This window comes from Paramisgurnus dabryanus, chromosome 2, assembly GCF_030506205.2.
Source record: "Paramisgurnus dabryanus chromosome 2, PD_genome_1.1, whole genome shotgun sequence".
NCBI classification, from domain to species: domain Eukaryota; kingdom Metazoa; phylum Chordata; class Actinopteri; order Cypriniformes; family Cobitidae; genus Paramisgurnus; species Paramisgurnus dabryanus.
In genome coordinates, this window is record NC_133338.1 from 30,419,659 (window position 1) to 30,447,310 (window position 27,652).

Below are 27,652 nucleotides of genomic sequence, written 5' to 3' on the forward strand. Positions count from 1 at the left end.
GTAAAAAGCAAGTATAGATTTTATATTTAAATGTCATTTAAAATGCAGAATATTTTCTGTTATAATTATCAGTTTATGGCGCTTTTCCATTGCATAGTACCCAACGGTTTGGTTTAGTTTGGGTCGGGTCAGCTTACTGTTGGGAGCTTTTCCATTGGGTGCAGTACGTAGTACCCGATACTTTTTTTCGTACCACCTCGGTTGGGGTTCCAAGCGACCCGAGCTGATACCAAACGTGACTCGAAAACACTGTAGGTCACTGATTGGTCTGAAAGAAGCGTCATCGCTATAATGTAAATATTAGCTTTAGCTTACTGCTAGCTTGCGCTGTCCCAAGCAAACATGTTGTTATCTGTGTTCTGCTATAAGTTTCCAAACACCCTTTTAGCGATGAAAAATATCCACAGGTTGAGAATCCGGGACACCTTAACAGTTTTTTCCAGACTTTCAGTTTGTGGCGGCACATTCGCGACGTGCACGTCAGCATTATATATGCTTAAATGCAACTTGAATGAGGCTCAGTGGAGCGCCGTCGACTACCACCACGGGTCGGGTGTTTGAACAGAAACTGTCATGTGAGACAGAGGTAGTTATAAACGCGATGTGCCAACATCTATTTGTGGTGGCCAATTTTAATTTTGTGGCAGACTGAGAAATAAATGAATGTATGGGAATGTACAACAACGCTCTCACTTGTATGATGTCACAGCAATAGGCAGCGTAAATATAAAGACACGCCTATAATCCCTCCCACTCCGAAGTGATACTAAACTCAGTGTTGCCAGGGTCGCGGTTTTCCCGCACAATTGGGCTATTTTGAAAATACAGTTGCGGGAAAAAATTCGGAGCCGTGGGTTGCGCTTTTTTGGGCTAGTTTTATAATGTGCCGCGGCCGCGAAAATGTTTATCTGTAGACTTATAAAATTAACATTCTTTATTTTCCTAATGTGCATTAATCCCATAAGCAATATCTGTCAACCCAAGGACCGCTGCAACGTCAGGAAGTCAGTGGAAAAGTGAGTAGAGGAGAAATTACCTTATGTGAGAAGTTACATCTATACTGAGAGGATGTTTACAGACCTTGTGAACCCATCTTTGTATGATCTTTTCAAGTTAAATATTTTTTTAAATACAGAGATAGTTAAAAGGGCAGAGTTTATAAACTGTCTCAAAGTGGCACGGTTAGGTACACTTAGATGTTCTTAAGATAATCTTAAGAAGTACTAAAGTACTAATGTTTTTTTTTTGTATGAACAGAACAGAATAGTGTGTGAAAATAGAGCACTCTAAGTGCATTAAGAAAAATTTCATCTGGAAAGTACATTAAAAGCAATAGAAAGAGTTTATTTTACAGACTTTTGTTGTAATCCCGCAGTTTTCAACTGTGATTGGACAAATGTAAAAATTGGGCTAGTTTTCATTTCTTTTGGGCGGGTTTTAAGTTGTCATTGGGCTGGAAATTTTTCTTGGACCTGGCAACCCTGACTAAACTCGATGGAAAAGCTAACCACGCCAAAGTGAGGTGAGCTGACCCGACCCAAACTAAACTAAACCGTGGGGTACTGTGCAATGGAAAAGCGCCATTAGTTTTCAGTTCACATTGTTTAAATATATGTTAAATCACTTACAAGACACTACAGAAAATTGTTTCTAGAACAGAAAAGTAATTTTGTAGTAACTCACATGTTCAGTGTTACATCCAGTTGGTTTAACACCAGAACAAACAGCCATGGCAGCTTTCTCATTATTGAAGACTCTGAATGTGATGAACCCAGACTCAAATTCCTCTAAAATATACAGATTCAATTTAAGAAGTTGTTAATATGTGATATATGATATGGTAATCAATATAGGGACTAATCTTTTCCAGGCATGTTATCGTGTGATCATATAAACAATAAAATAGATTATTATCAAAGGTGAATGTATTAACTGCTTGTGCAGTACTTCATCAGACTATAAAATGGTAAGAAAGAAGTGGTTCTTTTATAAACCAAAATATTTATTCTATGGAATCACTGGAATGAGCATTTTCAGAACCTATATTTAGGAGTTGATAAATAAATCTGTTGATTAATATAGATATACAGTTACAGTATAGGGCAGTCATTGCATTGCTGTGTAACAACTGATGCCAGATCAGACACAATAACTTCTTATATTTCATAAATATAAGTGAAGACCCTCACTCAAAAAGCAGGCTAAACCCAGGGGTCTGTAACACTACCCCCCAAACTGCTTTAACACTTCAAAGCAGAACAGATCTCTCATGGCAACACATCAAGATTGAGTTTTACGACCACAAAAAAATGTGTGAGATTTTGTAACAGAGAAACTTTCTATTTAGTCATTCATGTATTCACTTATAAATGTATAAGGGAAATGTCTTAATCAATTATTTCTAATTTCATCATGGATTATGTTCTTGGTGTTTATGTTATATTAGTATATTAACCCAAACTAGTTTAAATGAATGTTTAGTATTACTTACTTAATCCAATATCTAGTCCTTGTTTAGTATCTGTTCCCTTTCAGTCGGTCACTACGACGTCACGTCGTGACCGACGAATTGGGAACCGCTTCGCGGGTGACCTATCTGCTTCGAGAAACCTTTAAAACGCCAATGAACTTGGCATGCAGATAATTGCATCTGCCGGCGCCGCCCCGCCGCACAGGTATTTAATGAGCGGCAGGTGCAGTTATCAAATCAGCTTTTTAGCTTCGAAAGCTGCAGACTGACTGCTCACGAGAAGCTACTCTCTGCTCTTTGGAGAACTCTGCGTGTTTGATTTGGTTGGGCAAAGGCATTTCAGCGGAGGCTCGCGGGTGTTCCACCTCTCTTTTAAAAAATTTTTCTCACTCTTAGTTGAGTGTGTGCGTAGCCGTTCCCCTGTGTGCTTCATCAACATCAGCACATTAAAAGAGTGTTTCCTCTAAAAGAGTATTGCGGTGTTCTGCGTCTTTTTAAAGACAGCATTTCACTTGCACTGAGGCAGGAGCGTCTTTTTAAAGATGTCTTTCTGTCCGTGTTTCTGGATGCGGCAAATGTATGGGTCCCCGGGTGGCCACGTGCGCAAGAGTGCATGCTGAGGCGGCGTTCGTGGAGGGTTCATACTCCTAAGAGAGCGTGAACCTCTTGGATGGCGGAGACGGGTTTCGTACCTCCGGGAACGTCACCCCCTTTTTTTCCGTTGCGGAGCCCCGTTAAAGGTGCGGTGGCAAAACTCCGGAAATCTTATCTCCGTATAAACGGTGCTGAATCGGTTAGCTGGTTCGTCCAGTGACTCTCAGCACCCCCATCCACAGCCAGAGGTGCCGTAAGAGACGGGTGGTGCGTGTTCTACGTGCTCTCGTCCTCTTTCAGCCCTCACGAGGATTCTATGTCTGTCACAGCATCGGAGAGGGGGTCGTCTATTCGGTCGCCGACTCGGACCCACTCCCGCCTTCGGGTTGGGTAGGGGCTCCCGTGCTCGACCCCGAGTGGCGGCCATGTACGCTCGGGAGCGCGGAGACGGTCTGTGTGGAGCGGAGAGCTCCTCCCCCACCCGCACCGTCCCGCCTAGATGATTGGCACTTCAGGACTGCAAGAACAGCCCCAACCTTCTGTGCCTTTTCTTCCCGGGGTGCATGTTGGTTGACACGGTCGTGGAAAACTCGTTTTCCTCCCGGAACCGACCGTTCAGCCATCACCTCTCACCTCTCCTGACGGCGGGGCCGCTAAGGGTTATGCTGCTCCAAGAGACCAGCCTCCCTCCCCTCACAGACCCACGGGCTTGTGAGAGGCGGCCTCTGCCGTGCACGCCATGGCGTGATGCAGGTCCGCAGGCTACGGCACTGAAGGATCTGCACAGGCGAGGTCACGGTCCGGCAACTAAAGAATCCTGTGTGGCTCTGACCTGGCGCTACGAGCGACTGGGTTCACCCCACAGGCCGCCGGACGTGCTATGCCCACCCCCCGGTGGTCCAGGGACGCCATCTCTGGTTGTGTCTTGCGGGCATTAAGTAGGTTATTAATAATCGCCCTAATGTTCCTTTTTAGACCAGCCATTTCGGCGACGCGGCTGAGAGTGTTCAACAATGATCGGCCGCTTTAGAGCAGACTGAGGCTTCATGCCACGTCGGAGCCTAGCTGCCCCCTCCGTTACGTCAGTATATTGGTCTGCTTTTCGCCGAGGGTGTCCTGCTACGGCTTTTTCGTTCCTTCATCCCGGCAGCTCTAAGGAACCTGTCGTAAGCTGTTCACCCGCCCACTCAGCCCGCTACAAAGGTGGAAAATGAAACTTAGCGGCTCTGAGTCGGGCGACCTGAAGATGGAGAGGATCGCTCGTCAGGAGATGGTGAAAACATCACTCTCCCCCCCACCCCGTAGGAGGGCCGGGTGGGGAATCCTTGGTTTCGTTTTGTGTTCCGCCGACTTCAATCGGCACCCACTAACCTCAAAGAGCGAATTCCTCTTATTTCTCCAGGTCCCCGGAGGCATATAGGAGTTTCGGACGGGCTCAAAACCCTACGTTCTCCTCTTCCTCATTCGCCAGCGGATGTATCGAGCGGGACATCTACAAGGGAGCCCCCTTTTGCTCAGCATCCATCAGCGGTTTCGGATGAGTGTTTCATTACACACCACATCTCACAATGCGGCCAAAGAGCACGCGTCGTTGAGTTCCCCGTCTCCGCTCGCCACGGGTACACATCGTGCCGTTAATTTCCTCTCGCTCGGTATCTGGGGGCCTGGGAAGAGCTTCCCAGCCCGTCGCGTTGGCTTTTACGCACGATCCGTCTCGGTTATACATTCAATTTGCCCGGCTACCTCTCAAATATTCAGGCTTCACCACGGTGAAGGCTGCCGATGCGCACGTACTGCGTGCGGAAGATTGCTGTCCTATTGGCGAAGGACGCGATCGAGCCGGTCCCTCCAGCCGAGATAAAGTCGGGGCTTTACAGCCCTTACTTCATTGTACCCAAGAAGAGTGGCGGGTTGCGTCCGATCCTAGATCTGCGTACTGAGTCGAGAATTCACAGAATTCACAGAATGCTGTTCAAAATGTTTACGCAGAGGAGCATATTTTAATGCATCCGCCCACAGGATTGGTTTGCAGCCTTCAACCTGAAGGACGCGTACTTTCATGTCTCCATATTTCCCCGACACAGGCCGTTTCTCCGCTTTGTGTTCGAGGGGTGGGCATATCAGTACAAAGTCTCACCGTTCGGGCTTTCTCTCTCTCTCCCTGTGTCTTCACGAAAGTTGCGGAGGGCGCACTGCAGCCCCTGAGAGAGAGAGCGGTGTTTGCGTTTTGGCGTATTGGCTCATAATAGCTCAGTTTCGTCAGATGCTGCGCACACACATAAATCGTGTACTTTAACACCTCGCTCGTCTCGGTCTTCAGGTCAACTGGGGAAAGAGTAAACTTTGCCCCGTGCAGAGGATCTCTTTTCTCGGAATATAACGGGATTTGGTCGATTTATCAACACGTCTCATAGAAGCGCGTGTTCAGTCAATTCTGACTTGCCTAAACATTTAAAGGCAGGGTTGCGGTTCCACTAAAATAATTTTAAAAACTTCTGGGGCATATGGCAGTAGCTTTGGCTGTGACACCGCTCGGGCTGCTCCATATGAGACCGCTTCAGTGTTGGCTTTATGACCGAGTCCCGAGGAGAGCGTGGCTCACCGGCTTTCACAGTATTATAATTACATCGAGATGCCGTCACACTTTCACCCCGTGGTCAGACCCAGCGTTTCTCAGGGTGTGGATGCCACTGAGATAGGTCTCCAGGCATGCTATTGTTGGCAAAAATGTCTCTACAACGGGGTGGGGAGCTACGTACGGCGGGCTCGTCGCTTCGGGGGTCTGGTCGACATTCCAGCGACATTGGCATAAATTGCCTCGAGCTGTGCACTGTATATCTTGCGCTCGTCCGTTTCATCAACGTGATTCGATGCTTAAGATGTATTAGTGCACACCGACAAAACTGCGGCTGTAGCGTATATCTATCGCCAAGGCGGTCTGCGCTCTCGTCACCTGTCGCATCTCGCCCGTCTCTCCTCTTCTGGAGTCAGAAGTATCTGAGGTCTCTTCGTGCCATTCACATATCGGGGTCGCTGAACACAGCGGCAGACGCGCTCTCATGAGCAGCGCGCCTCGGCGAGTGGCGGCTCCACCCCCGGTCGGTTCAGCTGATTTGGAAATGTTTCGGCAGAGCAGTTAGATCTGTTTGCTTCTTCAGAGACAACCCATTGTCGCCTGTTTTATTCATTATCCGAGGGAACACTCGGCGTGAATGCACTGGCACACAGCTGGCCGCGGGGTTTCCCCCCCAGTAAGCTTTATTGCGCAGACACTGTGCAAGTCAGGGAGGACGAGGAGCGCATTCTATTAGTTGCGCCGTACCGGACAACTAGGAATTGGCAGAATTCACTCTCCTCGCGACAGTCCCTCCCTGGCTGATTCCCTGGCACATTATGGCACCCTCGCCCCAATCTGTGGAACCTCCATGTGTGGTCTCTGGACGGGGCGCGGAGGTTTTAGGTGATTTACCCCAGGCGGTATCGAACACCATCACTGTAGCGCGACCCCCGGGAATGCTCGATCAGTATTGTGCTTTTATATCTCCAGCACCGCTTGGAGAAGAGGTTGTCACCACTTATCATTAAAGTAGATATCGCGGCAATATCCGCGCATCACGTACCCATAGACGGTAGATCTGTGGGTCAGCACGATCTGGTCATTAGGTTTTTAAGAGGTGCACGGAGGCTGAATCCTTCGCGCCCTCCCTCTATTCCTCCTTGGGACTTGTCCATGGTGCTGAAAGCCCTTCAGGACTGCCCTTTCGAGCCTCTGCGGACGGTGAGCGTCAGGTTTCTCACTATGAAACCTTTGACGCTCCTCGCATTGGCTTCTATTAAAAGGATAGGGGATCTTCATGCATTTTCGGTCAACGATTCGTGCCTTCAGTTCGGGCCGGCTGAATCCAGCGTTACACTGAGACCCCGGCCGGGCTACGTGCCTAAAGTTCCCACCACTCCCTTCAGAGATCAGGTGGTGAGCTTACAAGCGCTGCTTTCGGGCAGACCCAGCCATGGCTTTGTTATGTCCTGTGCGTGCACTACGTGTGTATGTGGATCGCATTCAAAGCTTTCGGACCTCAGAACAGCTCTCTGTCTGTTACGGTGGTCAGCAGAAAGGGAAAGCTGTCACTAAACAGAGGATGTCTCATTGGATTGTAGACACAATCGCCCTGGCTTATGAGAAACAGGGCATTCCTTGCCCTTTTGGGTTGAGAGCCCATTCAACCAGAAGCGTGGCTTCATCTTGGGCTTTGGCTCGTGGTTCCTCGCTTTCAGATATTTGTAGAGCTGTTGGCTGGGCGACACCTAATACGTTCACTAGATTCTATAGTGTTCGTGTTGAGCCGGTATCCTCTCGAGTTCTCTCGTCAGATCAGTGAGAACATCGAGGAACGGCTCCTGTGTCGGCTTGGAGCCCTTCTTTTTGGTGCTGCGCAAAAACCGCACCATTATGGAAGGCCATCAAGGCAAAAACGTTACAAAAAATGTTTTTTGTCTTCTCCACCGCTTGGTGGCCGATGTTGCGGAGCATCGGCTGCCAGCCTCTCACTAGATGTATCCTTGACTATCTGGGTGAGGCTAGCGCCCACATTGCGCCCCCTAGTGGTTTCTTTGTGAGTATTTCCGTGGAAAGTTTCTGATTTACCATGTTTCCCTTAGCGGAGTTCATTCCGCGCCTCTCTAGTGTTGCTAAGAGAGTGTATTTTTTTTATAGACCTCGTGTCTTTTTATCCATCACCTTAGTGGTAGACCCCTAGAGGGTTTTCTTTCCGCAGCGATCTTAGTCCCGCCTGACGAGTTCGCTTCCCAGTTCGCCTAGTCACTATCGTGGGTTAAGGAACAAGTAGTGACCGGCCTCTGCTTCAACCCCATTTCCGTTCCCTTAAAGAGGAGAGTCGGAGGGTTTATGCAGGCACTGGAAGGGTCAGCTTCAGTGGCGCTTTGGTAGGGATTCCCAATTCGTCGGTCACGACGTGACGTCGTAGTGACCGACTGAAAGGGAACGTCTCGGTTACATATGTAACCCTCGTTCCCTGAAGGAAGGGAACGGAGACGTCACGTCCCGTCGCCACAGTTTGCTGTTCCACTGCTGATATCGGCCGGACCCTTTCCTTCTGTCCAGCTTTCTCAGCAAAAAATAGCTGATTTGATAACTGCACCTGCCGCTCATTAAATACCTGTGCGGCGGGGCGGCGCCGGCAGATGCAATTATCTGCATGCCAAGTTCATTGGCGTTTTAAAGGTTTCTCGAAGCAGATAGGTCACCCGCGAAGCGGTTCCCAATTCGTCGGTCACGACGTGACGTCTCCGTTCCCTTCCTTCAGGGAACGAGGGTTACATATGTAACCGAGACGTTTCATTTTTGATTTCCTGAATGATACTATTATTTATGTTTAGGAAACTCTTCTTTATAATAATATTATGAAACTTTTAAACTTTCCAAGTCAACATCCAATTAAATCCATATGCAAAAACAGCATGTTGGAAGACAAAGACAGTTAACTTTCCCTCTGAAAGTGTGACCTCTGATTGGGGCAGAGTTAAAGGTGTGACCTCTTCACAGCTTAAAAACCCCTACCTAAGAACACACCAGGAGTTCAGAGTTCTGAGTTGAGTTCTGAGGTTTTCTTATGCGAGATGGAGTTCTGAAGTGGGAGTTGTTATCTGAGTTCTTATCAGAGTTGTGTGTGGAGCACACACATCTCTTAAGTTTTTCTTTCTGGATACATTTGAGTCCTTTCAGGACTCTTATCATGATGAGGATGCGAAAGTAGACGTTTCCAGCGTACCTCTAAGTTTGTGCCAGGCCTAAGGCCTTGTCTTTATCATTTACCAAGGATCATCTGCATCAAGCTGGTTTTTCTCTCATCAGTCCTTTCAGCCAAGATCAACTGAAGCCTCACCAAACTACATCAGGACACTTTCCTTTAATGGGCAAGACATGTAAGTATCATACGTTGTCTTATTCACTGATGCATCACGCATCATTATTCCCTTTTAACTAAGGTGCATTCGCATTAATGCAAAGCATTGAAAGGGACTGCTAACAGGGTGGGTTCATGACATTTAATTGATTCTTATAAAGACATAAAGTACAGAATAGGCATACATGCTGATGAATCTGGAATTATGTCTGGTTTGATTTTCTGAAAATAGATTTTCAGCGATAAAACATAAGTGCTGCTGCTTCGAGTAGATTTCTTGATGTACTCCAGCCTACACCGGTACCATAACCATCCCAGTCAAAACCTGCAAAATCTCCACACTGTCTAGGGAAGCCCTCTGGAAAGTGTCCACCTCCACCAATACAGTACTGTAAAAAAGCACGTTTTTTTATTTAATCATGCAGAATCATGTACATTTTGTTTGCATTTCACATTGTTTAAAAGTTTGTTATTTACATAAGGCATTACAGTGAATTGTTTTCAGAACAGAAAAGTAATTTTTGATTAAATACTAGTGACTCATTTTTGTAGTAACTCACATGTTCAGTGTTACATCCAACTGGTTTAACACCAGAACAAACAGCCATGGCAGCTCTCTCACGATTGAAGACTCTGAATGTGATGAACCCAGACTCAAATTCCCCTAAAATATACAGATTTAATATAGATTCAATTTAAGAAATAGTTTATATTATATGGTAATCAATAAAGGGACTAATCTTACTTTATTTCCTACTTTTTTCCAGCCATGTTATTATATAAACTATAAAATACATTATTATCAAAGGTGAAGATGGCTGTGTCCGAAAACTCTAAATTGCTGCCTTCTGCGACAGCTTTCCAAGGCAGGAAGGCATCAAGGCATGTCCGAATTCAATGTTATGTTTACTTCCTGTCTCCTGAGATACCTCCATTGTCCTGTCCCACAATTCTATGCGTGAATTAAGTTGTGGTAGATTTTTTGGCTTGTTTTAAGCACAAATTTGATATTTTGGTCTAAAAATAAGACTTATATTCTTAGGTAATTTTGCCCATCAAGAAAATGAATTTCGACCTAAGAATTTTTTTATATTTGTACTGAAAACAAGAGCAAAATACTAATAAGAAAGTCATTTTATGCAGTGTTTCTAATTTAATTAATTGAACAATTTCTGTTTCCTAAAAATCTATTTTTTCCATTTTTTACAAAAGACATACCCTATCATCGAAAATGACTTCTAAGGTACTACTTCAGCTGATTTCATAACATTGTAAACGTAAAGAACAGAAGGAATACTGCAAAATGTAAACATATTTAGCCTACACAAAACAAATGCTCCGTAACATACTGTGATCAGTTCACTTCATTGGTTTATTACTTTAATTTAAAGCAACACTATGTAGTTTTTTTTACCTTTAAATAATGTCTCTAAAATTATTTCAGTGATAGAACAACTTTTAACTGGACAAATTGTACTGTTGCTGCAACCTGAGCAGCCTCCTAGCTGCTACAAGCACACTCTGAAAGTGGCAGTGGAGGGTAGGAAACACAGCCCCGCCCCTCCCCCTGCCTGCAGAAGAGTGTCTGATACCAGGCACTGTTGCGCTTTTCAACCACATGGGGGAGCTGTAAGTCATATTTACATGGAAACTACATAGTGTTGCTTTAAAATGAGTAGTTAGTACCTTAAGCCCCATAAGCGAAACCAGTGGCGTGCCGCGTGCGCAAGTAATAAGTAGCTCGCAGCCCCCTCTGCTGGTAAAAATAATCATTACATGATTGCTCCGGTCTGGTACTACAAAGGCTATGTTGATCGGGTTTTTCAGTGTATTTGCTGGTTGTTTTGGACATGCTGTAAAACGGGGACATTTCCGGGGACAGCTTTAGTCAGGGACAGAACACCAAAAAACGAGACTGTCCCCAGAAAACGGGGACGTCTGGTCATCTTATCAAACACGCCGCCTTTGAAGTGTGTCCGAAAGCCTTTCTCTGAGCTGCCTTCATGCCCCCGAAGTCATTGCCTCATGAGGCAACGAGGCAACAAGTCACTGCCTTGAGTTTTCGGACGCAGCCTATATAAACTGCTTGTTCTTTTCTTCAGAGTGGATAAAGGTTCTTCGGTCTATAAAAAGGTACGAAGAAGTGCTTCTTTGAAAGGGATAGTTCACCCAAAAATGAATGTCTTTGTTCTGATGAACACAAAGGAAGATATTTTGAGGAATGTTCATAATCAAACCGATCATAAGCCCCATTCACTTCTATAGTAGGACAAAACCATGGAAGTGAATGGGGTCCACAAACGGTTTGGTTCCAAACATTCCTCAAAATATCTTCCTTTGTGTTTATCAGAACAAAGACATTTATACAGGTTTGTAACAACATGAGAGTGAGTAAATGATGACAGAATTTTCATTTTTGGGTGAACTATCCCTTTACGAACCATTTGAGAACCCAAAATGTTTATTCTATGGCATCACTGGAATAAACATTTTCAGAACCTATATTAGAAGTGGATAAATAAATCTGTTGATAATATTGATACATATAAAAATGGCTTGAAATGACTCTATTGAGATATTATCACACCTCTTGAATGAGGACCATAAAGGGTTTTGGTGTATGCTGCATCACCACTGTCATACACAACTGGAATAGAAGGTCCATTATCCTTGTAACACTCCCCTATTCCATACCTCACTGGGTATTTCTGAAAAATAGATAAAGATTATAATTTAGTATTTATAGTAGTATTTGTAATTGAGTATTTTTCCTAATTTCTTAAACAGATGCTATTTCATTTATTTTACAATAATGGTACTGTTTTGCACAATGTTAAATAGTATCTATGAGTAATAGTATCTATATGATTATGCTTAAGTATTTTTCATGGTTCTTTTCATTATGTAACAACCAACATCATACAGTATTATTACTGTCAAAAATCTCTGTTTGATCAGATTCATCAACCTTCTTAGACTTATAAAACTTGACAACTTGACAACTGATAATACGATTGAGTAGTGTTTTCAATAGAGCATGACGGCAGCAAACGCCAAGATCATGGGTATGATTATTTGGGAACCCACAGCCGTATACCAACAATGCATTGTAAGTGGCTATGGAATGTCTGCTGTAAATGACCAGAAACACTCATTAAAACTCATTAACCTTAAATAATCTGAAAAGGTTTCCACCGTTGTTACTTAAAAAGTGAGATGTAGTGTGATATCGCAGGATTGAGGCAGATTTCCAGTGCTCCATCTGAACGTTATTAGGAACGTGCCACACAGACACATCTTGTGCTGCCATGTCAAAGTATCCAGGATTCTGTGACAAATGGGACACAGGTTGTCAATTCTATGTAATGATGAGCATTTTTTAATCATAGTTTTCAAATGTCTATTTGAAAAGAACAAAAATGTAATATAAATTATATATACATTCATAATTAAAAATACCTTGTAGTCATCACTGGTAGCAGCCAGTGCTGTTCCAAACGTGACTGTGTTTGACCACGCTCCTTCCCCTTCAGGGCGGTTGGGGTCACTGCCCTGCTCACTTGACCAGCGATCACCAACAGTGCATTTTCCATACATGTTGTTCTCGTGCACACTGGACACCAACGTCCAGCCTCCCCCCGCTGTGGTCATATCACAGAACGTCTGGTAAATCACCCCATTTTCTGTGGTCAGATAGTATAGGCCATCTGTGTGGACAAAAGCAATTGTGTCATCAATTAAATCCTTAGATAAAAAAAGAAAAAGAATAGAAAAAAACTTACCTTTATTAATGTTGTACTTCTCCTGAATTTCTTTGCAGCTTCGAGCCTTATATCTAAATCTCTCCAGATGATGTTTAGATTCATCAGATGTTTCTTTATCTTGAACTAAAAATATGCCCTTTACTGCAGAAACTTAAAAAGACATGTTAATAATAAATGTAGTGTGAAAAACAACAACTGAGGTATTCTTTAAAGCACTTTGAATACAATATCAACTCAAGTATAATACATTTGAATGTTTTATGTGAGTTTTAAAGAGCAATAAATAAATCAGTTTATCACTTACATTTAGTAGACTCACAGAACCATAAATTCAGTGAGAGACTGATGAAAAGAATTCCCCAAAACATCTTTGTGTCGAAGACAGTCTGCAAACAAAAAGAAAAATATTAACCAATCCCTCCTCTTTCATTTTGGCAAAGTGGGCATAGAAAATGTTAGCTATCTTTTACATAGTCTTTCAAATTACAAATTTCTTCTGTTAGATAATTCTTGAATCAAAAATGTACAGAAGACCTTGGACCAGAACATCCGGATTGTATATCTACGAGATCTACGAGAGCATGTTTCATCCCTATATGTTCTCTCAGATGACATTTATCCTGTGCAGTGTTCGAATTGAGGGGGTCTGGGGGGGTCCCGGACCTGCTATAAGCCTTGAGGAACCCCCGATAAAGCACAAAAATATAAATTAGGGGGGTCCCCTGGTTTTTATTAAAATTAAAATACTACATGAATTTAAAATTCTCATGTTGCGCTGTCACAAAGCGATAGGCTGCAATCCGTTATTTGTCCCAATTTTGCAATAAACTAATTCAAATGATTTCTGTCTGAAATAAATATAAACTCGCAAGTGCGCCTCGTGCTGTTTTCTGGAGGAATTGACAGACGAGTTAATGTCTCTGTCTGCGTGTGGATTATTTTCACCTCAGTGGTGGTAAGAATATTTAGTAATCTTTAGGGTTAGGGTTTTTTTTATTCCTCTCAAAGTATTATTTCATAACAGTGGCGAGGCTACACACTCAAATTGACAGCTGGTCCACCAAGTCAAAAGAAACACAAAATATTTTATTGTGAAAGCAGAAGAAATCACGCATAGATGATAATAAATTATAGTCTTTAATAATACTAATCGCTCAAATACGCATCATTCAGAAATAAATAGCTATTTAGAAAGTTAACTTTTGCATGTGTTTTTTAAACCTTGTAAATGTTAACATGCGAGCAATTTTAAACAATTTGAGCGCAAGATGTTAAAGTGAGCTGTTGTGAAATACCACAGTCTTGGCACCTATTCTCATAAAAACATTCAGTTATATCTTAAAGTGAGTGCACACAGCTCAGAAAGAAGTCAAATCTTTGTGTTGGTCTGAAATTAGCAGTTCTTATCTGCTTGTGTTTCTGTCATTTATATTAATTAAATAAACAGAAAACAAATGAAAGTCACTTCTGTATCTTTAAAAAGATTAATTATATTTAATTTATAAAATAAAGAAGACAGTGTTAATGTTTATTTGATTCTATGTACCTAAATATACTGTTAGATCTTACATTATTTGCAACTTTGTTCTTTTCTATTTTTATATGCTCATCATTTCTTAATTTGTTCTTATTTTATTTTCCCATACCCAGTTTTGCTGATCCGAAAATTATTCGATCTATGATTTAAAAAACGCATTGCAATCCATTTAACCAATACTATATAGTAAAATTATGTAATTTGAGAGTAGGCATTGAGGGGTTAATTTGAAATTAGCATTGCTAATTTGAGGAGTAAAAACGTTTTGGGTTTGAGTTAAGGGTAATTTGGGGTTTCTTTGATTAAAACCAGGATCAGATGACACAGCGACCCTATAATGGGGGGGCTTGGCCGGAGGGTGGGGCTTAGCTAGGGGACCCCCATAAGCTTTGACATAATTCGAACACTGATCCTGTGGCAGCAAACGTAGCTTCTCATTTTGAAATTGAGGTTTGTTTGCAATTCGCAATCTCACCGCTAGATTCTGCTAAAACACACACTACACCTTTAAAGGTCATGATCTTCCTGATCCAAACTTTAGTTAGTGTGTAATGTTGCTATAATAGTATAAATAATACCTGTAAAATGATAAAGCTCAAAGTTCACTGCCAGGCGATATATTTTCAAACGGCCGGTTTGGACTGCTCTGTACAGTACTTCCAGCAATGCTGACATTGCGGGCACGCGCATTGAATTTCTCTGTCGAACTTCTGGGTTTCAACCGGCTTGTTACTTTAAGATGTGTGTCATGCAATATCCACTTCCTCGCTGCATGGTTGTAGTATTTTTTTACTAAATACTACAATAAATACATATAGAAGAACCATCAGAAGCGTTTGATATTTTGAGCTTTCAGTCCTGAGGTGTTTTTATTTTACAGCAACTGTTTAAAAAATTTGTGTCACTTTTAAACGAAAGGTAGGGGTGACAAAATATATATATTTTATCTTGGTACTGTTGAAATTTCATTGAAACCTATGAAGGAGAAGGTATTTAATAAATGCGAAAATAGTGACGTTTTTGGTGGTAGATTAGCGAACGTCCCGTCAAAACATTAGAACTCCAGGCATCATTATAAAAACCGTAAATGTTCATGAAATGAGAAAGTTACAAGCAAAAACAGACTCGATATTACTATCTGGACGTTGGGTCAAATAATTATTTGCTTGAGTTGAATATTTTCACCTTGCGCAAAGACACATTTGATGCGAATAGCGTGTGTTTTCTAGGCAAACGCACCGCCCAATTTGCGTCGTTCCCATCACCCGGCAGGGGTTTGCTTCTATTTGTCTTTTCATTGACTTTATATGTAATCTTCTTGCGCAAATAATTGAATCCGCGTTTGGTGTGTAGCCCCATTCGTTTGAATATAGTTGTATATTATTGATTTGAATAAACCAGTGTAAAAACAGTTATATTTAACTTTAGAATGTTAGAAGAAATACATTTAATATGTAAATTAAACCAACAGCAATATGCATAAATGAACTGTTATGTGTTATGCCGCGCACACACCAAACATGGTGTTCCTCGCTCTGCCATGCAAATGTTTTGTTTGAGTGTAATATTTTCAACTTACACGAGTTTGCGTCTATTAGCGTTTTTGAGTTGCATTGACTTTGGTTATGATAGATCACGACGTAGATGCGCACGGGCATTTGGGAATGTCTTTACTTGGGCATATTATGTACTTACATTGTCTGCACTTTCCCAGAAGGGTGTGTATGGGCATGATGAAGGTATTTTGAGGAAGGAAGGATACATTAATAAGGTAGGAACATAAAATATTGATTTGAAATATTTTATCGGATCATTTTTAACTAATGCAGATGTGCCACAGAGAAAAAGTCATTTTAACTTACTATGATTTATCTTGACGACATATGAGTTGCTACAGCTTATAAAATGAAGTTGACTTCTTTCAACTATAAGTTATAACAACTCATCTTCAGTCAAAATAAATAATCATAAGTTAAAGTGACTTGTAAATCTGAGTTGATTCAACAAAAATTTTTAAGGCAGCAAAGAATTTTTTACATTGTGCAAATGTCGCGACTGGCCAATCACAATCAGGCTCATTTAGAGCTTCTTTTTAACAGTTTGTCACAATTATTTTAGAATAGGCTATTATTAGTTACGTAAACTATTTGGGCCCACCTGTGGGCCTGTGACAATTAAGGGGTAATGAACCCTCTCTTCAACTAATCAACGCCAGATAAGGCAGAAAAAATCACCTCTTACCTGCATTTTATTGTTGGCAACCGTGTCTCTTCCACGTGGTCTTCAGAAATAACCAAGAAGTAAAAGTTGCTTCAAAAGCATTTATTCTTGTCATATGGCCAGCTTATATAGGAGTCTAAGGAGGTGCTGTGATTTCCTATATATGGTAAGGATGCGTGATATACAACCGAAAAAGGCAAAAACATTTACTCATCTGCTCTTACGGAAATTAAGTAAAACAGAATCTAACCTCAATGAAAAAAAACTGAGAAGACAATCAACCCTTTAGGGGTAAAGCTAATACTATAACTGATGTGAGTGATGCATTTAATCTCAACACTTTCCAACTGTTCATCATGTATGTCTTTCAAAAATATAGAAACTCTTAAATTGTCCCCAATATTATTTTCAATTAATAGACAGAGAATGTAAGGAAAGTGTAATGAAAATGACCTAAGGAAAAGTACCTAAATCTTCTTATGATGACTCTATTCTATATTTATAGAGCAGTAAGATGACTTTGAAGATACAGTGGTGGTCATTAAATAAATAAAAAAAATAAAAAAATGCTGGTAAAATGTTTGTTTAGTGCTCTTACGAAAGTTTTCAAGATTACGTTTTGTTAAAGGTTAACTCTTGAATGAAATGAAATAACATATCCTTCTTCATGGCCAGTGTCTGCATATTTGGCATATTTCAACTGTGTAGTTTTTTCACTGTTTTTTGATAGTGTTGATAACGTGACTTACAGACAGCAAAATCATAATGATTACTGCGTTTGTCTTATCAAATGTAGACTATGTTGCAATGAGGTTTCCTGTCAGCAGTAAGCCCGACTCACAGTGAATGATGTCCCTTACAGTCACGCTCAGAATTATCGGCACTTTTGATAAATATGAACCTAGAAGCCTGTTAAATAATCTGCATTGTTAGTCCTTTCGATCTTTTAGTAAAAAGAAAATATGAAATTAATGTTTTGTCCAGTACACTGTGGCCACAACTAATGATACCCTTTTATTTAAAATTTGTTTTAAAGGCCTTTCACCAAAATTAAACATAACATGTCTAATTAGTTTGTAGAACACAAGAGATCAGACATCATTTTTCTATACCAAATCTCTTCAGATACTTCAAATTCCCAGGTCCTGTCTCCTCTTTAGTTCACCCCACTAATTTACCAAAGGGTTCAAGTCAGACTGAGATAACCATGGCAGAACCTTCATTTTGGACTCAGTGACCCATGTTATATTTGTGTTAGATCTAAACAACGTGCCTCTAAAAATAAAAAAAATGTGTCTCTATTATAACATTTTTAGGAGAAGTCAGAGTCAGGTTTAGATTTCGTTTGTTTGTTGATATTTGACAGAATCCATGCAGCCATGTCTTTAAAGGGATAGTTCACTTTAAAAATGAAAATACTGTCATCATTTACTCATCCTCATGTTGTTCTTAACTTGTATGAATTTCTTTTTCTGATGAACACAAAAGAAGTTATTTGAAGAAATGATGGTAAACACACAGCAGTAAGTGACCATAGACTTCCATAGTAGGAATAAAAAATATGATGCAATTGAATGGGTACCGTCACCTGTGTGCTTACCATCATTTATCAAAACATTTTCTTAGTCAATTATCACAATACTTTCAAAATATTTTTTTCCTACTATGAAAGTCTATGGTCACTTACTGCTGTGCGTTTACCATCATTTCTCAAAATATCTTCTTTGTGTTCATCAGAGAAAAAAATCATACAGATTTAGAACAACATGAGGACGAGTAAATGATGACAGAATTTTCATTTTAAAGTGAACTATCCCTTTACAAGATCTCTAGGATCTTTGACAGAAAATAGGCCCACAACATTAAAGGTAAATCAGTATATTTAACTGTGGATTGTGGTTTTTTTTTCGTCTGATCATAGAACCTGGTCCATTTTGAAGTTCCAGTAGGGTCTGACAACTGAATATGCTGTTGGTTTTTAATAAGAGCAGAGGTTTTATTTATATCCTTATAAAACAATAACATTTTAATAAAAATGTGTGTCTTTGATTTCCTATTATGTGGTAACCATTTTATAAAAGCAATAAAGCTCTAAAGGCTGAGTTATATTGTGAATACAGTCACAGCTGCCCTTCAGCCATGATTATAGTCACACAGTATCTAAATTATACCGATGATTCATAGCACTGTAAACACTAAACATCCTTTTTGATGTTAGGAAACATTTGCGCAATACTCTTTATTTTCTATATTGTAAAAGAATGAAGCATCATTAGCACATATAGAATGATTGGCCTGGTTGATGTATTGTACAGAAGCATATCCTTTCTCAAAGGCTACTTGTTGATTTGTGAAGTAAACTTAAGAACGTGCTGCCCCCCATCATGGAAGCTAAACTAGTAATGCCACAGTATGCATAGAAGCATTTATAACACAACTGATATTTGTTTTAAAGGTTAACCGGTATATTTATAAAATTCAAGTTTGTATCAATACAATATAAAAAAGTGCATCAATATTTAAAAAAAGACAGAGTAAATGTCCCCCTCTAGTTTTATCTAATACTAAAGAATGATACATACTGTATAAACGACTAAAATATTGCTGTATAGTTATTTTAGGATATTAGAGGAGGATATTTCATAAAAACAATGCAGTAATGTCCACAACAAAAACTGTTATCCATTCAATAAATTATGACCACTGCAAAAAAAAAAAAAAAAAATGTAGAGCTACATACTCCAGTGCCTAATATTAAATATACATACGGTCATTACAATAAAGTGAGCCAACTTATGCAACTTTCTCTTCTCTTTTATCAAAAAGAAGCACCAGAAAATATATCAGTTTCAGACAGTCACAGCCATTTGAGGTTTCTTTGTATATTTGCAGAATCAGACATTGGATTTGGCCGATGATCAAATGTAATGACTGAACTTTTAAAGACCATGTGAACGTCTGGTGTTCTTAAAATTCTTTCCTCTCGCAAGTCATCCTTTTGAACGCAGCTTTCAGAAGTGTTTCTCATGAAAGTTTCTCTTAGAAGCACATCACGCTGTGAACATCAGGGCTTCTGAGGGGTTTGATCTGGGCTGGAAGTGAGACGGAGACCCATCGACAGGGTCGGCTCAGTAAGCAGTGCAAGCACGGCGAGGGTCATTGCAGTGTTTTTCATGTTTGGACAAGAAGTTGTCCAGTGCACAGAGCGTGTCCCTCTCCTTTCTTTCATTTCTTCATTGCCACAAGTCCTACTTTCTGTTTCAGAGAAGTGGTGCGTTGTTGTGGGGTTCGATCCCTGAGAAGCAGGCCTGTCTGAATCCTCTGGAGCAGCCTGTGTTATCTTTCCTCCGCCATCTTTCCATTGACCTCGTTCTCTGTCTCCTCACGCCGTTTCTGCCTTTGGAAAAAACCCAACTAGAGGAGTAGAAATAGGAAAAAACACCAATTAAAGTTGTACATTTTAACAACTCACAATATGATTATAAACTGTAGGGGCTCTATCATACATCTAGCGCAATGCAGCGCAATGCGCAACGCAAGTGTCTTTTGCTAGTTTCAACCCGGCGAATTATAATTTTCACATTTAGCGGCACGTTGTTTAAATAGCAAATGCATTTGGCCTAATTTTGCACCCATGGGCGTTCTGGTCTGAAAACAAGGTGTGTTCAGGCGCATTGTTATTTTGAGGCAACTAAAATAGACTACGCCATTGACCAACTAAAACCTGCTCTAAAGTCTATGGCGCAATATGTTTTTTTTTTTTGTTATTTAATGAGCGCGTTAGAAATATGCGCCTATAAACGGGACGACCACGCAGGTTTGCTTATCACACACATGGATGCGCAGCGGCACAAAAATGCTTTTAAATATGAAAGATTAAAGGATTGAAATGTAAAAAATTATTTTGAGTCTCTTGGACATAAATGAGGACCGATTATTAGACGTTAGAAAGCATAAAGCATTTATTGGGAGAGTGGGCATGTGAATAATATAATTATAAATAAATAAATAAATAAATAAATAAATATAGACAAGCAAACGAAAACGTCATTCGTCCAGATGAACTTATAGACCTTACTAATATAACTTTAGACAAATATTATCCTTCTACATCTATCTATCTATCTATCTATCTATCTATCTATCTATATCTACATCTACATCTACATCTATATCTATCTTTATATCTATATATCTTTATATATCTATATATATACTGTATATATACATACACGTGCCATTCTTCCCGGACGCGTCCTGGCCAGGATTTCAGTGCGTCTTCCGGAAGTCGTATTTGTTGACAGCATACGCCATTCAGTTAAATACATAAGACATGCAATCGTAGTTTCATTCTTACCTTAAAATGTAACTGTTGCTTTTCTGTAATAAAAATTATAATCCTCTATGACATTTGTGGTCGACAAATATGACTTCCGGAAGACGCACCCGAAATCCTGGCCAGGACACGTCCGGGAAAAATGGGACGTATGGTCACCCTAATATATATATATATATATGAGACTTTGCGAGACTGAAGGACGCCGGGTCGGATACAGCGAACTTGCAAGTGGGGTATTCTTCCTACAGGCTGTAGGGGCGGGCGAGAAAGTCTTAATTCGTCCGGTAATGATGCATTTAACCATATACCCACTTACGAAGATGATTTTTTAACATAAAAATGCTGCCTTGTGTCCCTTTAAACAAATGCAGGTTTTAATCCAAAAAGTTAAAATTTTAATAAAAATGAAAACAACATATTTTTTTCAACATTATTCTTAAACTCGAGGTCTTCTTTCTCCGCTTAGTTTTTCAGTTTACAAACTCCGTCATCTAAATAGGGATTAGGCATAGCGCCAGCGCAACTGGCTTTTAAAGGGGATGAGAAATAAGACTCTCATTGGTTTATTGCACTTTACGCCCAAAACACACCCATTACTCATTGCGAGAACAAGAACAACCCTTTTTGACCGTGCTCTCGGCGCACAAACCATTTTTCCCGTCGTTAAACTAGCAAAAGTAACATCGGACACGCCCATTTAGACCGTTAAAATAGGGCCCTAAGTCTATTAGGTATATAATGTGCTAATATTTGAATATTACTTTTAAAAATATTGGGTTTAGTATTTTTATGTAAATGTCCAATTAACACATTACCTTCCAAAGTGCTAGAATGAGAAGAGAGAGAAGTAACAAGCCACCAAGCGTGCTGCCTATGATAATCCAGATAGGTACACGGTAATCCTCCTCTTTCCTAATTTCTAGGATTATCTGAAACACACACACACATTAGAAAGGAAAATTACATCGATTGCCAAAATGGCTGCACAGTTTTATCATAGTTTATTTTATAACTATAAACTCTTATAGCTGTTTGTGGCAGGAAATCACACATGTATTTATTTTAGTTTTCTGGCACACCCATAGATGGCAGCACCTCACAGCATTACAGAAAAGAACCAAATTGTACTGCGGGTCCTTTCGGTCCCCTTGGCTCCAGATTCATTTACTTTGGTGAACACATAGTAGTTCAACAGAGTACTTGTTTACCTTTGAATGAAAGGAACTGACAGGAGAGATAATGTATGCCTGATCATGTACATTAAAATATTTGCTATAAGTCAGCGTGCGTACATATAAATTTATTTTTAATTCTTTCTGGAGTCACTGATGGGAGCATTTACGTGAACAAATACATGACACATTATCAACGTTGTTGTCCAATATAAATACTTAATGTCACCACAATTTACATTTATTTATTAAGCACATACTTATATCCAAAGTGACTTTAGAGATGGATTCAGTAAAAACATGTTGTCTATGATGTGGCTGACTCACATGTCTGACTGGCCTCTCCTCATGCAGAAACATGGGGCTGGATGGGTTCAGCTCTGCCGAGGCTGTTGTCACCAGTTCGAGGGTTTTGAACTTCAGCTGTCCATGACAAAAAACAGTTTCAGACATGAGAAAGTCCATGGAAGTTGTCAAATAAACATTTGATCACTGTTCTACTATGAAATTGAATTGATGAGGGGAGAGAGGCCATGAGAATGGTCAAAGTGAAATGAAAAACAAAAACAAAATGTAAACAATGTCTGATTTAGTTACATAAAGTGTCAAATACTAATCACTAGTTTGTGGTATTGAACTATTTTGGTCAAAATGTTCCCCTGACTTAAGCATTCACAGTGTGTCACAGCATCCCTCAGGCTCGTAGGCAGATGAAATACAGTCACCAAACATGACAGGCTTGCCATAATGTGTCAAAATGAGCTACAGCTCATTTCATCATGGCTTTGAAATGGGTTCTGAATACCAAACTAGATGTATTTAGTTATTCCCACTTTGCATAACTCATTAAAACAGGTTTTAGCCCTTAACACCATTGTCATTGCAATGTCATGGCTACTCACAGCATGCAGCGCATCGGTGCGAAGTGATCCGCTGATCTTCACACTGACATATCTGTAGGAAGGCAGGTTGACGGTGCATTGCACTGGTATTGCCAGCGTGTTGGAGTAGTTCTGTGTCGAGGAACCAGACATTTTGATCACAAACATATTCTTTTGAAGATGAAACCTAAACTGCTGTAACAACAGTTTTTTCCAACATGCAGATGGATTATAAAACTTCCCACATCAGACAAACACGGACCTTCAAAACACAATGAACGTTCACGTAATTGATTGAAGATGAACCAGTTACAAAGAAAATGCTTCATTTATGGGAATATTCATTAAAGTCAAGTGGTTTTATTTAGAGAGAGTAAACCACTAAATATTTTGCACAGAACTGCATTAAATCAAGTTTGCAATATGGGCACATTCCATATATTTGGGTTCATATCATCCCCTAAATCAAACAAATGCAGAGCCAAACAGCACAAAGCAGACTGTTAAAATCACTTTAAGGATCAGATGCTAAATTTATCAGGCCTGAAACATGTTGTCTGTGATAACAGGCATACAGACACACGACAGCCTTACCAGCTGTGATACTCGGGACAGGTCCTCCGGAGAAGCCCGACTGTGTGCTACGTGCTGAGGGGGGATACAGTGACTTCCCCCAACCTGTTAAAAAAGGCACAAAGCACCATTACTATATAGGCATAAAGTCATTTAAATAATTAGGTTTTAAAAAAATGTGATGATGAGATCCATGATAAATTAGGAGATCTGTGTGCTCCTGAGTCCTGTGTATACATACATTGATAAAAAATTTATAATTTGTAATGCATTGTAAATTGCTTTAGATAAATGCATAAATGTAATGTAATGTAAATGGAATGTAAGGAATCTGACACCAGGGACAGATTAAAGGGGAAAAAAGAGTAAATGGGGTCCACAAACGGTTTGGTTACAAATTTTCTCAAAATAACTTCCTTTGTGTTCATCAGAACAATGAAATGTATACAAGTTTGTAACAACATGAGGGTGAGTAAATTATGACAAATTTTCGGGTGAACTATCCCTTTAAGGTTGGATAAACAAAGACAAGTTGTTGTCTTCTAACCTGGTCTATGTGAAAATCTGTGATTTGCAGAAGCTGATTGCCATTCTTTGTTACTTCAGGGATTGCAATGTACAGTTGCAAATCTTGGACTGGAAAATAGCCAAGGTTCTGGATCTGTCGTATGTGAGAAAAATTGTTGAAACCATTAGGATCTTTTTAAGTCTCGTCCTCTTTATTAATAGACAACCTGTCAGTTAACCTCACCTGAAAGGTAAAGTTAAAAGGAGGGTTGATATCACTTGGTTCCTCCAGAGAGATGTCTGGTTTGAGTTCATATCGGGTTGGGTAAAAATCCCTGAAAGGATGACAATATTGAATATTCAAATTCATACAACTACCCACAATTATTGATTTAAAGAGCACATATTATGCAAAATCCACTTACAAGATGTTTGGACATAAATGTGTTTTGGCAGTGTGTAAATACAACAACTCTACAATCAAAAAAATCCATAATTTCCTTCTTTTTAATCCCAACCAAACCAAAGCAGTTTCATTAGACATGCGGTTTTGATCCTCTTGTTAATGTGATGTCACATTGATAAAGCCCCTCCTACCAATTTGACCAAAAAGCTTTTCCAAATGTATCTGTTAGCATGTTGTAACGCTAAAACAGCTAAAGATACTATTGTGCCAGACTGTATTCAAATGATTCATATCTATTTATTTCCCCAATCTGTTGTTAGGGGAGTGAGGAGCAGTAGCTCATTTAAAGGTACACACATGAAAACAGCACGTTTTTGCTCCCACTCAATTTGGAAATGCTATAACAAATGATCTGTGGAATATTTTATGCTGAAACTTCACAGACACATTCTAGGCACACCTGAGACTTATCTTGTAAAAATGGGCATAATATGTGTCCTTTAAAGCATCATATCAAACAATTAGTTCAGTACTGTATCTCACCTTGTAAAGAGTAAATCAGCCTCATATCTCAACTTGTAGAAAATTTCGTTTCTGTTATCATGTAAGGCCACTTCCTCACCCTCACTGCAGAGATACACAGTAAGAACAGACATGAGAAACATCCCACTTATCCTGTAACTCACTGAGCAATGACACTTGGCAGTGTGTATGGATAGTTTAACATTCCAATTCAGGCATTATTTTAGTTTCATAACATTCCAAACACAAAAAAAGAGATTTTGATCACTTAGTAAAGTTAGTTTTTTACTGTTAAGTACAAACTACAATATATATGATTAGCAAGTCAGTATTATAAAATTTAATATTAGTAACACTTTACTTGAAGGGGTGTTCATAAGACTGACATGAAACTTCATAATCATGACATGACACGTGTCATGAACATGAAGGATATTTTATGCATGTTTATGACAACAGTCATTAACTTTCATTTTCAGTTATGTAATTTTTAATGCAAAGATGACATTGTTTGAGAGGTCTTTGTTATGACAACTTGACATTAACCAATAAAGTATAACTGACCACTTTTTTACCAGTGATACGAATTGAATTTGTCATTAAAATGTCATTAAGTGTTAATTCTTTGTCAAATAGTTTTATAACAGCGTCATGAATATTTTTCTTGACCTCAACTAGAGTGGTAGTTTGCAGAAAAAAACATATCATGCAAAATCGGTTAATTAAAATAAATTAATTGAATGTTTTGTTAGTTTTTTCTTCAATTTCAGAACCCTATGTGTGAGGAAGAACAAGTTCTGCTAGTTGTCAGTTTTTTATGTATTGTGCATATAAAGTTAAGTATAATCTTTTGACATGTCTGTTGCATTTTGTTAAAGTGCCCATATTATGAAAAACTCACTTTTTCTGGGTTTTGGGGTGTTCATTTGTGTCTCTGATGCTCCCACACGCATACAAACTTGGAAAAAAATCCATCCATGCTGTTTTGAGTGAGATACAGGTTTCTGAATCTCCTCTGCCTTGAGTCTCAGATTGCGCTAGTTAATACTCAGCTCCGTTGTGACGTAACAAACCGTTTCGTCACATTCAGTTTGAATTTTCCCGCCCACCACCCCACTCGCAGGTCTCCACCCACCAGGTAGCTAGAGAGCACAGAGCAGTCACACCCTCTATGCTGTTATCATGTCTCACGGAAATAACAGCAATTTGAATATTATCAGAGCCATGGATATGGCTCTGGATATTATGGATTATACTCCCGCCTACTTTTAAAAGCAAAGTTTTAACGCGTGGTTATTGGAACCCGGAGTAATCTTATATACAGTGTGTTACCGAAATGTGATGTTAACAACAGACTATCAGAGACTATAACAGACGGTCACTATGTATCTATATTTCAGGGATTATACGCATTTGTGGACAAAAATGGTCATTGAATGTATTTTATTGGACTTTCATGGATCATTCACACATCTGAAACAGACTGGATTCGATTCGCGATCGTTGTATCAACAAAAAAGGTAAGTCACGTTATATTTTGCATGTTGTCATCTTCGGTCACAAAATACACCATTAGAGCATCTATATCTCAAAACAGAGATCATACATTGATGCTAATCCCGTAAATTATACCTTTTAAATGTATAGTGATGTTAAAATTGTTTAAGTTAGGCTATATAGATATTTTTGCAGGCTAGATAGTTTGCAGCATGGTTTCGAAAGTTAAAAAAAATATTTAACAGCTTTATTTTACAATTCTACAAGAAATAAGTAATAGTGCTTTGCCAAACTAAAAGTGTTTTGCCAAACTAACCGAGACCGGGCCTTACCGCCCCGGCTTTTCTGACGAGGCTAACCCCCGAGCCTCTAATAACTGTAACGGTCCGGACCTCCCGCTAGCTTCTAGCAATTAGTACGCGGTCCACAAGCAGTATTCATCCCCCGCTGGGTCTTAATTTTAGTAATTTGCGAAAATAATGCGTTTGAAAATGTTTTATAACTGGAATATGTTAGTATTGTCCAGGGAAAACGCTTTTTGTTGAAACTCCTACATCACAATTTACTCTGGAATCATTGTGTGTAATGAGTTTCTTCTCCTGTAGTGAAACGTTACTTATTAGTGATACTTTTCTGCTTGATTTGTCTGTTGGCAACATAAACCGTTAATAATAATAATAATAATATATAAAATAATAACACAGTATGGTCTGTACTGCTCACGATATCACTATGCACGCGCACATGACGTTAGTAGTGGGGCGTGATCAAAGGAGCAGCAGCTCATAAATATGTAAGACTAGCTCAAAACGGCACAATCTGAACTGCCCTGAAACAGAGGCTATTAGAGATTGGTAACAATCTTTTCCTACAAGCTATTTCGAGCAAACAACTTTTGAAACATGCTTTATGGAACTCATACACCTATTTAACTTGTGGAAAAGCTGTCAAAATATGGGCACTTTAAGGCAGGGCTCAACGCAACAAATTTTTATGCTGGCCCGGTTGGTTCAGGTTTTCACTTGCCATGCCAAAATTTTCACTGGCCCCGATAAAAAAAACACATTTTTAAAAATAATAATTCAGAAGTCAAATATAATTGTATACATATACAACAGACATGTTCCAACGAAAAAAGGCTCCCAACCTTTCTGCTTTACCTGTAAACTGACAGCATCGTGTTTTACCCAAGTAAATGTCTGCTTTCAAGATGTTAAATAATATACACTGATGAAAAGATATTTTA

The 27,652-nt window shown here is 39.8% G+C and overlaps 2 protein-coding genes across 3 annotated transcripts in view; both read right to left on the reverse strand.

The window, feature by feature from the left end:
* LOC135749268 (intelectin-like) overlaps nucleotides 1–13,169 on the reverse strand; it is a 13,624-nt gene extending 455 nt beyond the window's left edge. The window contains exons 1-7 of one of the 2 annotated variants that reach the window (XM_065267807.2): nucleotides 13,057–13,169; nucleotides 12,771–12,902; nucleotides 12,448–12,695; nucleotides 12,158–12,316; nucleotides 11,576–11,696; nucleotides 9,549–9,652; nucleotides 9,139–9,377 (exon numbers count right to left, since the gene is read on the reverse strand). In XM_065267807.2, the coding sequence (XP_065123879.1) occupies nucleotides 9,225–9,377; nucleotides 9,549–9,652; nucleotides 11,576–11,696; nucleotides 12,158–12,316; nucleotides 12,448–12,695; nucleotides 12,771–12,902; nucleotides 13,057–13,120 (981 nt within the window). In that variant the 5' untranslated portion in view covers nucleotides 13,121–13,169 and the 3' untranslated portion in view covers nucleotides 9,139–9,224. Of the gene's footprint in view, nucleotides 1–1,683; nucleotides 1,788–9,138; nucleotides 9,378–9,548; nucleotides 9,653–11,575; nucleotides 11,697–12,157; nucleotides 12,317–12,447; nucleotides 12,696–12,770; nucleotides 12,903–13,056 lie in introns of those variants that run through there. The other variant, XM_065267808.2, reaches the window with a different exon arrangement.
* A 5,334-nt stretch (nucleotides 13,170–18,503) lies between these two features.
* The window catches only part of itga11a (integrin, alpha 11a), a 65,251-nt gene continuing 56,102 nt past the window's right edge, over nucleotides 18,504–27,652 (reverse strand). The window contains exons 23-30 of the mRNA XM_065267718.2: nucleotides 24,931–25,014; nucleotides 24,226–24,316; nucleotides 24,022–24,135; nucleotides 23,496–23,579; nucleotides 22,923–23,033; nucleotides 22,348–22,443; nucleotides 21,664–21,777; nucleotides 18,504–19,923 (exon numbers count right to left, since the gene is read on the reverse strand). Of these exons, the coding sequence (XP_065123790.1) occupies nucleotides 19,846–19,923; nucleotides 21,664–21,777; nucleotides 22,348–22,443; nucleotides 22,923–23,033; nucleotides 23,496–23,579; nucleotides 24,022–24,135; nucleotides 24,226–24,316; nucleotides 24,931–25,014 (772 nt within the window). The 3' untranslated portion in view covers nucleotides 18,504–19,845. The remainder of the gene's footprint in view (nucleotides 19,924–21,663; nucleotides 21,778–22,347; nucleotides 22,444–22,922; nucleotides 23,034–23,495; nucleotides 23,580–24,021; nucleotides 24,136–24,225; nucleotides 24,317–24,930; nucleotides 25,015–27,652) is intronic.